A 15699-nucleotide genomic window follows, 5' to 3' on the forward strand; every position below is an offset into this window, starting at 1 on the left:
TTCCATTAAACGCTCAGTAGGCACCGCTAACACAAATGTTTTTTCTATGCTGTACATGTCTCTGGTACGGCCAATCTTGGAATATGCGGTACCTGTTTGGTGTCCTTACCTTGTTAAGGACATCCATACCCTTGAAAATGTACAGCGAAGAGCCTCAAGACTCGCTTTAAATCAACGCAAAGGAGAAATGTCCTATGAAGACCGATGCAAACTGCTAAAATGGCCCACTCTCTCTGACCGTAGAACTTACTTATCTTTAGTCGAATGTTATAAGATAGTTTTTGGTTTTTATCATTTAAATTTTGAAGACTTCTTTGATATTGCCACGATTCGGTCTACGAGAGCAAATCATCAATACAAACTCTATATTAAACCAGCTAGACTTAATTGTTACAAAAATTCTTTTTTTATTAGGATTGTCAAATTATGGAATGAGTTACCGGGTGATATAGTGGAAGCTGACAGCTTTCAGCATTTTAAATCTAAACTTAAATCGTACTTAAATATTTGATTGTAATGATTTTGATTTATATTTTGTCTTTTCTTTTAAGGGAGTTTTTACACAGGGATAACCTCTTAACTTCCTTTTCTAGAAGTATTTTCTTTTTAGTTTTATTTGTATATAATAGTTATCATCTGCTTCTGGAATAAATAAAGTATGTATGTATGTATGTATGTATGTATGTATGTTTTTCTGATAAGCAGGTCGTGAGCCTTACAAGGAAAACGGTGCATTTACAGCCACTTAAGTTTGTGATTTTCCAACTATTTCTTCTAAAAAGGCCTGCTCGAAGTTATCGATGACGCGGATTTCGTGAGAAAAAATGTATAAATTCGAAAACGATCCCATTAGTCCGAGTATTTGTCTGCGTTCTGTTTTTTGTTTTTTGTTTTATTGTTATTATTATTATTTTGGCCACTTGACACACCAAATGTGGTTCTGGTTCGAACCATTTGAAAGGAAAATGGATCGAACAAAAACTAAGATGCCCTCTGGAGTTGAGAAACCAAAGGTAAGGAACTGTAGTTGAGATTTCCATAATGTACTTTAGTTCAACCCACCTTGATTTGTTAGGAATTTCGGTGTTTTTGGTTTCAAAGGGTACAAGTTTTGCTTAAACGTCGCGGAAATATTCACCTTAACATGGCTTTCAGCCGGCGAGAATTAGAAATAATTTTGACCACTCAGCTGTTAAGGGCGTTGATCTTTACCACACTTGGTCTCATGGACTATATTTGGCCAAGCGATTTGTTTATACCCTGTTGGATAGCAGCTCTTGTAAGTATGCGAGACGGGTATTTATGATGATGATGATGATGATGAACATTATTCATGTGTCAATTATAAAATAGCGGTAATAAAAACCACTAAGTAAGGACACAACAAGATAATTTAGATGAAATAATAAATAGCTAAATATTAATATACGATTAAATAGCATAAAATATACGAATAAATAGCATAAAATTTGTGGTCAGCAGAATTAGGCTAGGGGACCTTAAGACGTGGGGGGGAAGGAATAGTCTGAGCCTAAATAAGATATAACTAAGAATCATGCACTGCAAAGACGTGGGGGGGGGGAGGAATAGTCTGAGCCTAATTAAGATATAACTAGGAATCATGCACTACAAACCAAGCAGCCCACACAGCCACCATCGTCCATTAACATTTTCAAATCCATTCCTCTAACTGCCCTCTTAAAACCCGCTAGTGACTTCAACGTCCTAATACGGGAAGGTAGCTTAGCCCATAGCACAGGTCCTCAATACCTAAGGGAATGCCTGCCATAATTAATAGAGTTAAATCTTGGAATAGTAAATTCTTTAACTCTTAAGTTATACACTGTGTGATTTGCTGAGAATTAAAGAGAAGTCTTCTCTTTAAGAAGAGAAATTAAAACCAGGATTAAAAAAAAACGCTTAAATCAAGTGAAGTGGGTAAAATAACGACACCAGAAGCAAGCAACGCACGCATGGAATAAGGTAAGCCATTTTTATGTAATATTTTCACTTTTAACTATCTCTATGGATATCTTGTAGAAAATCCCATACAAATTCTTATAAATCGATATGCAAATTGTGTTCCTTGTGTGGTTCTCAAAGAGAGCTTGGGCCGCCTGTGATCTATCTATGCCCTTCAGACTGAGAGAATTTTTCGGCTGGTAATGACAGCGATCGTTTTTGCCTACGGCATCTTGCAATTGGACCATTTCGAGGTAGGCTACGGACACCTTGCAGCTTCTTGTTCATGCCTTGTTGGATTGCGGCTTTTGTAAGTGAAGTCTGAATGCTGGTTTTTTATTACCTATGCTAATGCTCTAAATGGATAAAACAGGAGAAATTCGAGGTTCCTGGCGAAGATAAGAGATAACTTTTTGTTGGTGCTTCTTTTCCTTTCAATAATCCCACCGATACCTCATGAGCACTTGATTGGCAGTCAATTTTCTTTGTAGTCTATTGGTGACGACGTCCCCGCTCTCTGTTGCCCCTGAACAAACGTTCGACCATTTAACGTGATTTCTAAAACCTACAATGTCCTTCTTGCTTGGATAGGTATTGCCAACGGGCATTGTGGGATTGATTCTGGCGATGAGAATTCCCTCCGCATTCATTATACTGAGTCAGAAAAAAACAATTAAAAAAAATTTCGTAGAGAGTGAAGATTACTCTAGGAGCTTATAGAAGCGTCAAAAGTATGTCTTAACGTATGCCTTACTTAGTTTTCTTTTTACGTGACCCTGTAAATGTCATTAAAACAGTCCCATAGTAAAACATAATATGATAAAGCTACTTTTTGTGTTTTAATGATTACTTTACGAATTCTAATTCTGCTCAAGGTAAGGTTTGGTAAAACCTACCCCCCTTCCTCAACCCCTCCCGAATGAACAAGAGCGTGGCTCTCATGAAAATCTTAGTGAGTTTCTTTTATGTATTGTATTAATATGAGATGTAGTGAAAACAATTTAAGGAATATATGAACTATAGCAGGGATCAAGGACTGTAAATTAGTTTTGGACAATACGAGCAAGCCGTTTGAAGCATATGAACGTATAACTTTGTTTCGGCGCGATACGGCAGTAAGACGACTTGCAATAATCTATGCATTGGGTTCGGCCACATCAGAAATACTTCACGGCTTCCATTTGGATTGTTGCAACGCAGCCCATCCCAAACTGATCAAAATGCAGCTCTTGAAAATAAGGAAAACGAATGACAAATGTAACGCTTGAATTAAACGAATGTCGAACTCAGAAAACGACTATCAAGGTTAAATAAAACGAATGTTGAAGTTGAAAAACGAATGTCAAGGTTGAATAAAAGTAGTACTGAAATTGAGATATACTAATCAGATGTTGATAATTTAGGTCTCTTCATCCTATACCATTTCACTTGATTTCAGGCCAGTCCTGACAGAGAAGGATAAAGAACACTGCAACAATATTCCTTGGGTTCCCCTTTTTTGCTCCCTTTTTTATCCCTCCATATTTCTCTTCTCTCCCCTTGCTCCTCCCGTTCATTCCTCTTCTCTTCTTTTCCTTCCATCCCCCCCTCCTTCGTTCCTTTCTCCTTTCCTCCAATCCAATTTTCCTTCCCTTCTCCTTCCTGCCCCTTTTCCTTCTCTTTCTCATTAATCAACTGGATGTTTTATTTTATTTTTTAGTCATACTATGAATATCATCAAATGGGAAACGGACAAGTACAGATCCAAATGCAGCCTTTTCCACAACAAGCTATGGTGACTATTCCAATCACTGGAGCAAACCATAGAAGCGGTGGCATCCAGCAGCCACAGTGCATGTAGTTACGGAAAGTTCGTCTGTTTGTATCGTGACCTTGTATAGTCGCTTATAAAAATACCATATTAAGCACTAAAACGCTAGCCTGAGCGATTAATCAACGATAAAGCTGCGCTCTCTTAATAACAACTTACGCAACGTAATGTAACTTAACGTAACGGAAAGCAACTGTAACGTAACGAGAATAAATTGTATCCTAACAGGGCTTCAGAAACCATCATGTAGTGAACATGGAGTAGCAAATAACATCGTTGCGGCTAGTTGACGCGCGGCTATCTGGGTTCCCAAACGGGACATCTAAGTTTTTGTGCATGCGCGGTGGCGGCATCTTCGAACGGTGTCACGAGGCTACCGAGTTTATCGTTCGTTTTTCCTCATTTTTGGCTTAACGTTGCGTCAAACACTGTAACATTTAGTGCAAGTTTTCTCGAAGGATTTTGGATTAAATTTTTTATTTTACATGGTTGGTCACCGTTTGCGGAAACCAACATGTTGTTCAGGAAAAAAAAGGAAACTGTGCAAGTTATAGTTTTAAATTTAGTACAGGAGGTAGCTCCCTCAAGTCTTAACCAATAGAACTCCCTTTAGGGGGCGAGTTACGAAAAGAAACCTAGTTAATTCATCTCAAAGTTTTTTCTCCAGATATTCAGCAGTTCGGTTGACGATACAATTAGTAATCTGCTTTGGATGTTAATTTTCTATGCTTACGTCATTACCATGGCAACATTATCTCTAATGAAAGTCAGATATATACCAATTTTTGGCCTAGATACTTTAATATCTTTACTTTCGCACGGTGAAAAGTCTCCGATTATCTTGAAAGCTAAAAAGCTCAAGGTTGCCAATATTCTTCCATTTTCTAATTATGTTTGATGAGCTCTGACAGCTTTGAACAAAAGTATAGCAATAACAGACCACAAGAGAAAAGCCAAATAACATAAGAAACTTAAAAGAAAAACTCATACTATATTGAGGGTAAAAGATCACTGCGGAAGCTTATAGGTGTGTCAGAAGTATGTACTTACGTATATCTGGGCTTACTTTTACTCTTTTGATGACCCGGCCTATAGCAATCGTCACTGGGACAATTCTCGCTCACTCCTTATGGGTGACCGCTTAAAACAGGTTCGACTTTACGTAGAAACGCTTAGAACAGTCATTCTGTTATTGTCTGTTTTGTTGCTATATTTTGACAGTTAAAAGCCATCACCCTTTTGAGGCCCCCTTGGTTGACTTCAAATTTTTGATGATTAAGGGGGGTGGGGGAAAAACTAACTACAGGTCTGTTGATTAGAACGCAGAGAGGCGCATTATTCATCGGCGGTTTCTCACGGAACTCTCTGCCGGCGGCAGCTTCTTGTTCATGTCATATTGGATCGCGGCTCTTGTAAGTGCACAAGACTACTGAATACCGTTTTTTATTGCCTATGGTTATACTTTAACCAGATAAAACATAAGAAATTCCAAGTTCCTGGCGAAGATGTAAGACTAATTGTTGTCTGTGCTTCTTTTCGTTTCAATTTACCGACCACTGAGACCAAATTTCACACAACCCTCACAGCGACCTTTCAACGGGGAAAGTGGTTTGATGATGGCACTCCATATTTAGCTACTAGATGTGGTGCTAATCATGGCCTTGAATAAAATAACAAAAACATAAGAAATCCGTGATTCTCAGAACTGTAGCTGGGGCATATAAAAAGTCAAAATCGAGACTGTCGGCAGAAGTCAGACTGTAGAAGGCCGTGGAGAAATTCATTCCTAAACTGCTGGACTGGGATCTACCGTATAACAGTGGTTGATTGTTCTACAAAAGGGCCTTATGATTTTATATCGAATTTCTGACGCGGCGATTTTAAGAACGTGATGGGGATTCACTGTCTGTTGCTGTTTCTTCGAAATTCAAAAAGTGCCGAAGGGCCTGCGCGACTTCTGCCATTCCTCCGTAATGAGGTCGTTGTTAGAAGACAACTGAAGAGATTAGGAGAGAATCGAAACTGCAGTCTTGCCAAAATGGCAGCAGTTACACTTACAACCGACGGCAACATGACATTCTTAGACACAAGATATTCAACAGGGAATCACCCTTCACGTGCTAAGAGACCTTCTAGCAGAGACCTTCTAACACACCAATTTTTGTGGATACTTCCTCTTATAAACTAGGAGGCAAAGCCACCATGTTACGGGTATGAGTGGGGGAATGAGTGAGTGAATGAGTGAGTGGTGCATGAGCGGATGATAAGAAAAAGAAATAATCCCGCTCTTGATCCAGTTTTGACCCGATCTCTTCCCGTTTTTCTTATTGTTTTTCGGACTATCATAGTAATTCGACATTCTCACTCGATATACATTTCAGCTCTCTCCTTAAATGATTTCTCGCTTATTATCACCAGCGGGATTGCGCGAGATTAAAAACAAAACTTTTCCTTTTATAAATATCTTAATAGGTGTGATGGGTGTATCATGAAAACTAAGGAAAATTCTATTCTTCGAAGAAAGAGCATTTTACCGTTTAAATCTCCCATTTATGTTCTGTAGATATGGAGATAAGATTTTTTGTCTGTTCGACCATTTGATATGATTTCTAAAACCTAAATGTTATTTCTTACTTGGATAGGTATTCCCGCGGGCATTATGGGATTACATGATTCTGGAGATCAGGTCTAGACCCTCCTCGATTCTGATGAGATTGATGACGAACTGATATGTTATCAGACTATTTATGCGAAGATAACATGCATGACATTTTTAATACTTAAATTATCATTCACTAACGCGACGAGGAAGTCAACCGTAGGTCCAGTCTCCTGCATCTATTAATTAGTTAATTTGGTTGGGCAGGCGACGTTACTGTGTTCCTTCGGTTTCAAAACGTATTTCGGTTTAAACACGAAGGCGCGCTATCTATAAGGAAGTCTTCCCTGGAAAGACCTAGGCTCATTTGTCACTCACCGTTGACGTGTGCGGGTCAAATTTAAATGCTGGTAGACGAACAAAAGGAGCTGATGAGATATCTATTGTTTACTTCCACCAGCATGGTGGCATGAGGTAACCTGCGAACCACCTACTTCGATCTCAAATTTACCGCCACAAGTAAAGACAGTTTCCATTAAGGAAAGAAAATACAAATCTCAAAAATTCTTGTATTGTGATGAAGAAATAAAACAATTTTGAGGAATGCACCCGCTGTTCACTGTTTTGGAGTAGCTGTAGCTCAAGCTGACTTGACTCTAAGGGACTGACTACATGAGCCGGGCTGGCCCGGTTAGCCGGGCTGCTTTGGTGTGCCGAGATGACATTCAGCCCGGTATTACATGAGGCGAGCCAGCCCGGTTGATGACTGGGGTGATAAACCGCGGGAGACCGGAGCGAGCTTTAATTTTTTGATCCTCCCCAGTATATATCTTTACCATTACATCATAGAACTCTATTACCAACTTTCCAGAACCACTTCTAGATCCCATTGTCACAGCATTACTAACTTTTTGCCGCAATTCTTTTATCTTTTCCATCACCCTGGAATAACCTTTCTTGACCAGCGCTTTCTCTGACTTGACTTTTTCCACCAACTCTTTCCTCTGAGACTCCTCAACATCTTCGGGAATGGCAGTAGTTCCTTCTGGCCCAAACAAGTCAACATCGCCAGAAGAATACTTTCTCGCTATCGTGTTTCTCACTGCTTCATATTGCTTGTTTTTATCAGCATTGAAGTCCACGTTGCGATACTCCATATTAGCTTTGAATTCACTGAGCGCGCGAAGAAGGTCGTCCACCATTCCAAAATCGTCCACTTAAATTTCGTGGCCGCCATGTTTGCATGAAATTGAGACCATTGCGCATGAGCATTATATTACCTGCTGAACTCTTGATGGCTTAATGAGCCGGGCTGACCCGGCTAAACGCGATTAAATGGGAAAATTTCAGCCCGTTTAGCCGGGATCCCAGCACCGCGATACCGGGATCTCGGCTTACCGGGCCGGCCCGGTTGTCATGTAATCGCGAGATTGATTTTTGTTGCGTTTGTCAAACGTGCCGTGACCCCGGCAAACTGACACCAGCCCGGCTCATGTAATCAGGCCCTAAGAGTTCTACGTCACACGACGGTTGATTCACAAATGGTCCAGTGGGACCTAAGGCTCCTTTTCTAGCGCGCCTTCGTGTTTAAACATAACGGAAATATTCCACGCGACATGGCGTTCAGCCGGCGAGAATTGAAAATCATTTCGATTATTCAACTGGCAATGGCAGTTATCTTCTTTGCATTCGGCATCGTGGACTATTTTGAAGTACGCTACGTACACATCAGCTTTTTGTTCATGGCATGTTGGATCGCAGCTCTCGTAAGTACGCTTGAAGAAGTGTTTCATTGCCAATGCTTGTGCTCTCGAGCGCTAAAATAGTAGATATTAGAGCTAGGTTCATGGCGAAGACGTTAAACAATTATTTTTCGCTAGTGCTTCTATTCGTTTCAATAATACGTCCACTGAGACTAAATGTCACACAACCCTCACAGCTGCCATTCGTCGACAAACGTAGTTTGAGAATGGCGCTCAATATTTAGCTTATAAGCGGACGGATAATACAACCAGGTATGGTGTTTATCCGCCAAATACAAATACCCTGATTAGATGGCCGCAAAACAAAGGGATCAATCCAAACTAGGATAAATACACGGAATCCGTGAATCGACAACGGTGGTTTCGTCCAAAGAAAGGAAAATTTCCTTTTAGGAACACGACGTCTGCTAAGCTACAAAACAACTTGCTATTAACGATTAGCATAATTTGCAGCTGTTTTCAAACGCCTTATGATCGACTTCCGCTAAGGACTTTGAACTGATATGGCTTGACTATATATAGCACGGCAGAATTTTACAAATAATACATTTAATTCAGTCGCACCAAAATGAGTTCAATATCCGCTCAGGTAATCACACGATTTCAATATGCACAAGTGAGTAAAACGTTGCAACTAAACAGTTTATACCCTTTTTTACTCTGAATTATCTCTCTCCAGTACTGTGTTACCTGAAATCTGCATTTTTATGAGTCAAAAACTAAAATTTCTTTCATGCATTGTTAATGAAATGTTATGAAAACAATTTAAGGAAGATATGAACTATAGCGGCGATCAAGGAATGTAAATAGGGAGTTAAAGAAAAGCAGGACGGCAACGGCAACGAGAACGTCACTAAACAAAAGATTTAATGAGCAGAACAATGGCTGTGCACGTGCGTTATAAAACTTTGTAAATTTCTTGTGTCCTCTGCAAAATAGGGGGCATTTGGGTTCGCAGTTTTGTGGTTTTGGCTATTTTTTCGATCAGTTTTTGTGCCAAAAACGTCGGTTTTTCGGTTTTGTTGTTCATTGCATTTTGCAGATTTTCCGTTTTCAGCATCTGGTTTTCGGTAAAGTCAAAAATTTTGAAGTGTACTCGGATTTCGTACCCGATGGGCTTTTTGGGCTTTTCTTATTGTAGTTCCGGTTTCTCTTCGATCTGAGCAGTAGTTGTTCGCCTCTGCTGATCTCGAATAGCCGCGGAACCTATGTAGCTCCACTTGTAACCACAGTATCAAATCGATTAGGATTTTGACAACAGAGTTTAGACGGTTTTGCGTTCGGTTTTCGGGCTTGATCGAATTTTTTTAGCGGTTTTGCGGTTTCGTATAGACCCCAATGCACAACTCGCAAAACAAATCAATAGGAAGTTTAAGAAAACCACGACGGCAACGGCAATGGGAACGTCACCCGAAAGTCAGCTTTATTTACCCACAATTAACCTCCTTTAGAAATAGTAATTATACACATTAACACTTAAGTCTATCCAATACCATGTTTTACTCTTACCTAGCTATACTCGCAGTATTTCTCAAATAACACAAAGTAAGGCCGTTTCTTTAATGAAATTGGATCTTAAATATTCTGGGGTATAATTGTGTGACGTTTTGTAGATAAAAATACATTTATTAATCATAAGTTGATGATTCAGGTTTCTCCATCCCAAACCATTTCATTTGATTACAGGGGTCTAGGTAAAGAGGATTGAGAACATCTATGGCAACAATATTCTCTGGGGTTTACAAACTTCCCTGCACCTGTACGAACAAGTTTGTAATGGTTTTGTATAGGGAAACTTTGCAAACTCTACTTTCTGCCGTTTGACATGATTTCTAAAACCTAAAATTCCACTGCTTGCTCGGACAGGTATTGCCAGCGGGAATTATGGGATTGATTGTGGCGACCAGGACCAGACGCTCCTCGATTCTGGTGAGAATGATTACCAACTGAACTGTTATGAGATTATTTGTGTGACGAGAAAATATTAAAATCACGTCTTACTTTTGCGTGACATTAAACAGGTATTCACTGACTTAAAGGTTAATGTCCAGCACTCAGACTGGTGAGAAATATTTGAGGCTCAGAATATAATTGCCATCTCCTCTAATTTCATGATTTCAGATAAACTGGCTCTATTCAATAAGTGTTGCCTCTGTTGTGGTTTGTGCAGTGGTAGTTGAATTGTATTCATGGGCTCTGATAATTGTATTGTGGTTCAAATATTATGATTATCGTCAAAGCAACTATGAAGAAGGTAATCCTTACTTTTGGACTAAAGACGCAAAAATCAAGTTTGAAGACCAGGAAAACACCATGATAGCCATACATGCCTTGATTGTCATATTTGCCATCGCTGAGATCATTCTCGCCGTGGCGATGGCTCGGAGCAGTGATGCTGGGCGTCAGTCGCCCCAGGAAAATCAGGTATGTTGTGTTACTCAGGAAAAAAGTCACTTTTCAAATATGGCACTGAAGTATAGGAAGGCATACGGATATCCAATCTTATTTCCTCTTTCTTCCCTCCTTACGCCTTCTCCTCTTCGTTATTTTTTGTTTTTGCACGACTTCCTTCACCTTCCTTCGTTTCACCTTACCTCTTTCTCATTCCCCTCATCCCCTCTTTTCCCCCCTCCCCTCCCTTCCTCCCTTTCGCTCCGTATTACTAACTTACTTTTTCTCTCCCCTTTCTCCCCTCCCTTCCATCTCCATCCACTCCTCCCTCCCTTTTCTCTTCCTCCCATACCCCCCTTTATACCTCTCTTATTTCCTGTCTCCGTTCCTTTCATCCTCCACCTCTGTTCGTCTTTCCTCCATTCCCATTGTTTTTCTTCTTGCTTTTCTACTTTTATTCTTTCTTTCTTGTTCCCTTTAATTCTTCCTCTCCTTACCCTTCTCCTTCAATCCTCCTCTCGTTTCTTTCCCCTTCTCTCCCTCTGTCTTTTCTTCTTTTTTCCATTTCTTTCCTTACTCTTCCCCTACTTTCTTTCAGCAATTTCTCTCTTTTTCCTTCTTCCTTCTTTATCCTTCAGTTTAATCCTATTCCTCCTCTCTATTTCTTCCTCTTTTGCTCCCTTTTTTCTCCCTCTATATCTCTCTTTCCTTCCCATGTTCCTCCCGTTCATTCCTCTTTTCTTCTGTTCCTTTCATTCCCCCCTCCCTCGTTCCTTTCTTCTTTCCTCCAATCCAATTTTCCTTCCCTTCTCCCTCCGGCCCCTTTTCCTTCGTTTTTTAATTGATAAACTGGATATTTCATTCTTTTTTTAGTCATACTATGAATATCGTCAAATGGGAAACGAACAAGTACCGATCCAAATGCAGCCTTTTCCACAACAAGCTATGGTGGCCATTCCGATTACTGGAGCCAACTATATGAGTGGTGGCATCCAGCACCCTCAGCGCATGTAGTGACGGAAAGTTTGTCTGTTTGCTCGATGACCGAGTATAGTCGCTTATAAAAATATTATATTTAGCACTTAAACTTTAAACCTTATCGATTATCAACGATAAAGCTGCGATCTCGTGGTAACAACTTACGCAACGTAATGTAATGTAACGGAAAGCAGCTGAAATGTAACGCGAATAAATTGTATCCTGCCAGGGCTTCAGAAACCATCATGTAGAGAACATAACATTGTTGCGGGTACTTCACACGAAGATGTCGCCTGGGTTCCCTTTTGGACATCTAAGTTCTCGTGCATGCGCGGTGGCAGCATCTTCGATCGTTGCCATGAGGTATCGTTCGTTTTTCCCAATTTTTGGCTTAACGTTGCGTCAAACAATGTATCACTTAGGGAGTGTTTTCTCGAAAGACTTGGATTAAACCATTGATTTAACATGGTTGGTCACCGTTCGCGGAAACCAACATGTTGTTGAAGAAAAAAAAGGTAGGCTGTGCAAGTTATAGTTTCAGATTTAGTACAGGTGATTAAGGTGGCTCCCTCAAGTATTAACCATTAAACCTCCCTTCAGAGGGCGAAGCACTCGGTTTGCTGGACCGTTCCGCAAGCAACGCATACGTCAACTCTTCGTGTATGTCCTGTTGGATCGCAGCTCTTGTAAGTATACCAGACAGCTAAATTCGGGTATATTTTCCATTCAATCTTCTCAAATGCAACCGTCGAAATAGAAGAGACTCGAGATCTAACGCGAAGTTGTAAAGTTCCTTTTTGTGGATGCCTCCATTCATTTAACAGAATTTCCCACAACTCTCACTCCTGCCTTTCGTTAGAAAATATATTTTGATAATGAAGCTCAATTCAATGTTTACCTTATGAGCTGACGATCAGTGCAACTAGTCAGGTATGGGGTTTATAGACCGACTATAAACAATTATTGGATTCGGTTTTTTGATATCCGGAATAATCAAGGTCGAGGTAAGTGCTATCAGCCTCCGGTTTCGACTAACCGAGACCTTGATTATTCCGGATATCACAGAAACCGAATCCAATAATTGTTTTATTACTGGCATTGTTTTAAAGAAAATAACGCATTATCACTGCGAACACACTTTATTTTCGAACAAAACGATCCATCCTTTTTTCGCGCTTCCACATAAAAAGATTTCAACACTTGGGCTAATTCCTTTTTGTCGTATGACTCCTGGATATTTTTCTCTCTAAGGTATTCGTAGAACACTTCCTTCGCCACTTTTGTCGATCTTTTAGTACTTTCCGAATCTTTATCTTCAAGTAATTTCTCAATTTCTCGCTGGATCGATGAAGCGAATCGAGAAGCCATTCTTACTTCGCTGTCCGTGGACTTGACATTGCTCCACCGGAAATCATGCATAGCGCGCGCAACCTACAGATTATTCACTAATCTCTAGGTACAGATTAGTGAATAATCTGTAGGTTGCGCTGTTTCCCAGAATTAACTGTGGGCGTTTAGCCAATGAGAAGACAGATGGTGACTACAATGTATAATAAATATTATTTTGACCTCCAAAATAAAGTATGGAGACGAAATCCGTGATTTTTATAGCGGCTTAAGCGTCACGGAAATATTCATCTAACAGTAGCCTTCAGCCGGTGAGAATCGAAGATCAGTTCAATTTTTCGGCTAGTATTGATAGTTACCCTTTTTGTACTCGGCATCTTGGACCATTTCGATGTAAGCTACGTTTACCTTGCAGCTTCTTGTTTTTGCTATGTTGGATTGCGGCTCTTGTAAGTGTACAAGACTACTGAATGCTGTTTTTTATCGCCTATGCTAACACTTTAAGCAGACAAAACAGAAGAAATTAGAAGTTTCTGGCGAAGATGTAAGACTAATTTTTGTTGGTGCTTCTTTTCGTTTAATAATGCGACCGCTGGGACCAAATTTCACACAACTCTCACAGCGACCTTTCATCGGGGAATGTGGTTTGAAGATGGCACTCCATATTTAGTTCAAGAGCTGATGAAATATTGCTACCAAATATGAAAATAATCATGGCCTTGAATGAAATAAGAAAAGCAAAAGAATCCGTGATTCTCAGAACGGTGGCATATGAAAAGTCAAAATCGAGACTGTCGGCAGAAGTAGGCTCTATATATATGGCCGCGGCGAAATTAACTTCCTTAACTGCTGAACCGAGATCTGCTGTATAAGAGTGGTCGATTGTTCTTCAAAAGGGCCTTTTTATATCGAATTTCTGACGTGGGGATTTTAAGAACGTGATGGGGATTCACTGTCTGTTGCTATTCCTTTGAAATTGAAAAAGTGTCGAAGGGCCTGCGCGACTTCTGCCATTCCTTCGTGATTAGTTCGTTGTTCAGAGGCAACTGAAGAGATTTAGAGGTAATCGAACATGCAGTCTTGCCTAAATGGCAGCAGTTACATTCACAACCGATTGCCACATGACATTCTTAGACAAGATATCCACAGGGAATTTCCCTTGACGTGCCAAAAGACAGACACCTTCTAACACACCAACCTTTGTGGTTACTTCCTCCTGTATATTAGGCGGGCTTACCACTATGTTACGGGGGTGGTGCATGAGCGGATGGTAAGGAAAAATAATTCCGTTCTTGACCCAGTTTTAACCCTATCTCTTTTGTAGTGATTTTTCGGAGTATCTTAGTAGTTCGACATTCTGATGACTAGATACACATTTGAATTCTCTTCTTTAGTGATTTCCCGCTAATTGTCACTAGCGCCGCTGCACTATTTTAGTTCTTATCGACAGTAGATTTGAGATTACGCGAGATTAAAAACAAAACTTTCCTTTCAGAAATAACTTAATAGGTGTCATCGATGCATCATGAAAACTTACATTAAAATTCTTTTCTTCCAAGAGAGATCCTTTTACCGTTTGAATCTGCCAACTCTGCCCCGTAGATATTAAGATATGATTTTTTGTATGTTCGGCCATTTGATATGATTTCTAAAACCTAAATGTTATTTCTTGCTTGGGTAGGTATTACCAGTGGACATTATGGTGATTCTAGCGTTCAGGTCCAGACTCTCCCCGATTCTGGTTAGAATAATGACGAACTGATATGTTATGAGACTATCTATGCGGAGAGAAAGTAACATTTTATTCACTTCTGCATGACATGTACGAATCATATACTTACGAGGAGGTAACTTGTTCCAGCCCTTAAACTGACTTTGGTTTAAGATATGTTTTAAGGTCATTAGTTGACTGTCTTCTCTTCTGAACTTCTGACTGCAGATAGATTGGCTCAAGTCAATCAGTATCGCCTCTGTTGTGGTTTATGGATTAGCTCTGGACTATATGATGCCTTCGGGTCTTGACGTTTATTGCTACTTTAATTTCAGAGCTCAGAAATGACTGCAAGAGTCATAGGTAGAATTGCCTCACGTGCTGTAACTATCATATTTACAATCTCTGAGATCTTTCTCGCTGTGACAGTTGCTCGGAGGAGTGATGTTAGGCGTCAGTCGCGGCAAGCTAGTCACCATGTTGCGTTACCTTGAATAAAATTGCGCAAGGCACTCAGTTAGTCATTGAATTGGTCAGTTAGTCAGTTGGTCATTAGGTGAGTCCGTCGGTCAGTTAGTGGATTAGCCAGTTGGTCAGTCAGGCCCTCCACAGACTAGGGATTTAGTTGTCGACAACTATTTGTGATCGACCACTAAGTGCCGTAGAAACTGGAGTGACGGCGATTTTATAGAAAAATTCACTACCTGACTCGTGAATTCCACGTTAAATTTCTCTTGAAAAACCGATATCGCACGAATCGCGAAGCGATTCGTGCGATATCGGTTTTTCAAGTGAAATTTAACGTGGAATTCACTCGTCAGGCAGTGAATTTTTCTTGAATCGCATAACTGAATAAAAATAAGAAAACAAGAAATTAAAACAGCAATGTTATTGTTTGTTTTTATTCCGTACGCGCGCCCTTAAGAAAGCCATTTTAAAGTCAACTGTCAGAACTGTCATTGTTAAGGGAATGGAAAGCAAAGTAAGTCGCTCACGTTTGAACCGTCGACAATTTTAATTGTACCTCGTGAATTTTTCTTGAATCACATAGCTAAAGCCACCAAATCACTGGGCGAAACCAGATGTTTTGTATTTTTGTGCGCCACGCCAGTGCGCAAACTATGGAAACCCTTTCAAA

At 40.1% G+C, this 15699-nt stretch overlaps 1 protein-coding gene across 2 annotated transcripts; it reads left to right on the plus strand.

Moving 5' to 3' along the window:
* Positions 1–7987: 7987 nt before the first annotated feature.
* On the plus strand, positions 7988–12021 carry LOC111337909 (uncharacterized). 2 transcript variants are annotated; one of them, XM_088748273.1, is made up of 4 exons: positions 7988–8137; positions 10001–10063; positions 10256–10558; positions 11399–12021. In XM_088748273.1, the coding sequence occupies exons 1-4, from the start codon at positions 7988–7990 to the stop codon at positions 11537–11539; spliced, it is 657 nt and encodes a 218-aa protein (XP_088604399.1). In that variant the 3' UTR covers positions 11540–12021. The 2 variants fall into 2 exon arrangements, with proteins under 2 accessions (XP_088604399.1, XP_088604400.1); XM_088748274.1 differs by lacking the exon at positions 7988–8137 and adding an exon at positions 8688–8750.
* Positions 12022–15699: the final 3678 nt, after the last annotated feature.

Source organism: Stylophora pistillata, chromosome 2 (genome assembly GCF_964205215.1).
Source record: "Stylophora pistillata chromosome 2, jaStyPist1.2, whole genome shotgun sequence".
NCBI lineage: Eukaryota > Metazoa > Cnidaria > Anthozoa > Scleractinia > Pocilloporidae > Stylophora > Stylophora pistillata.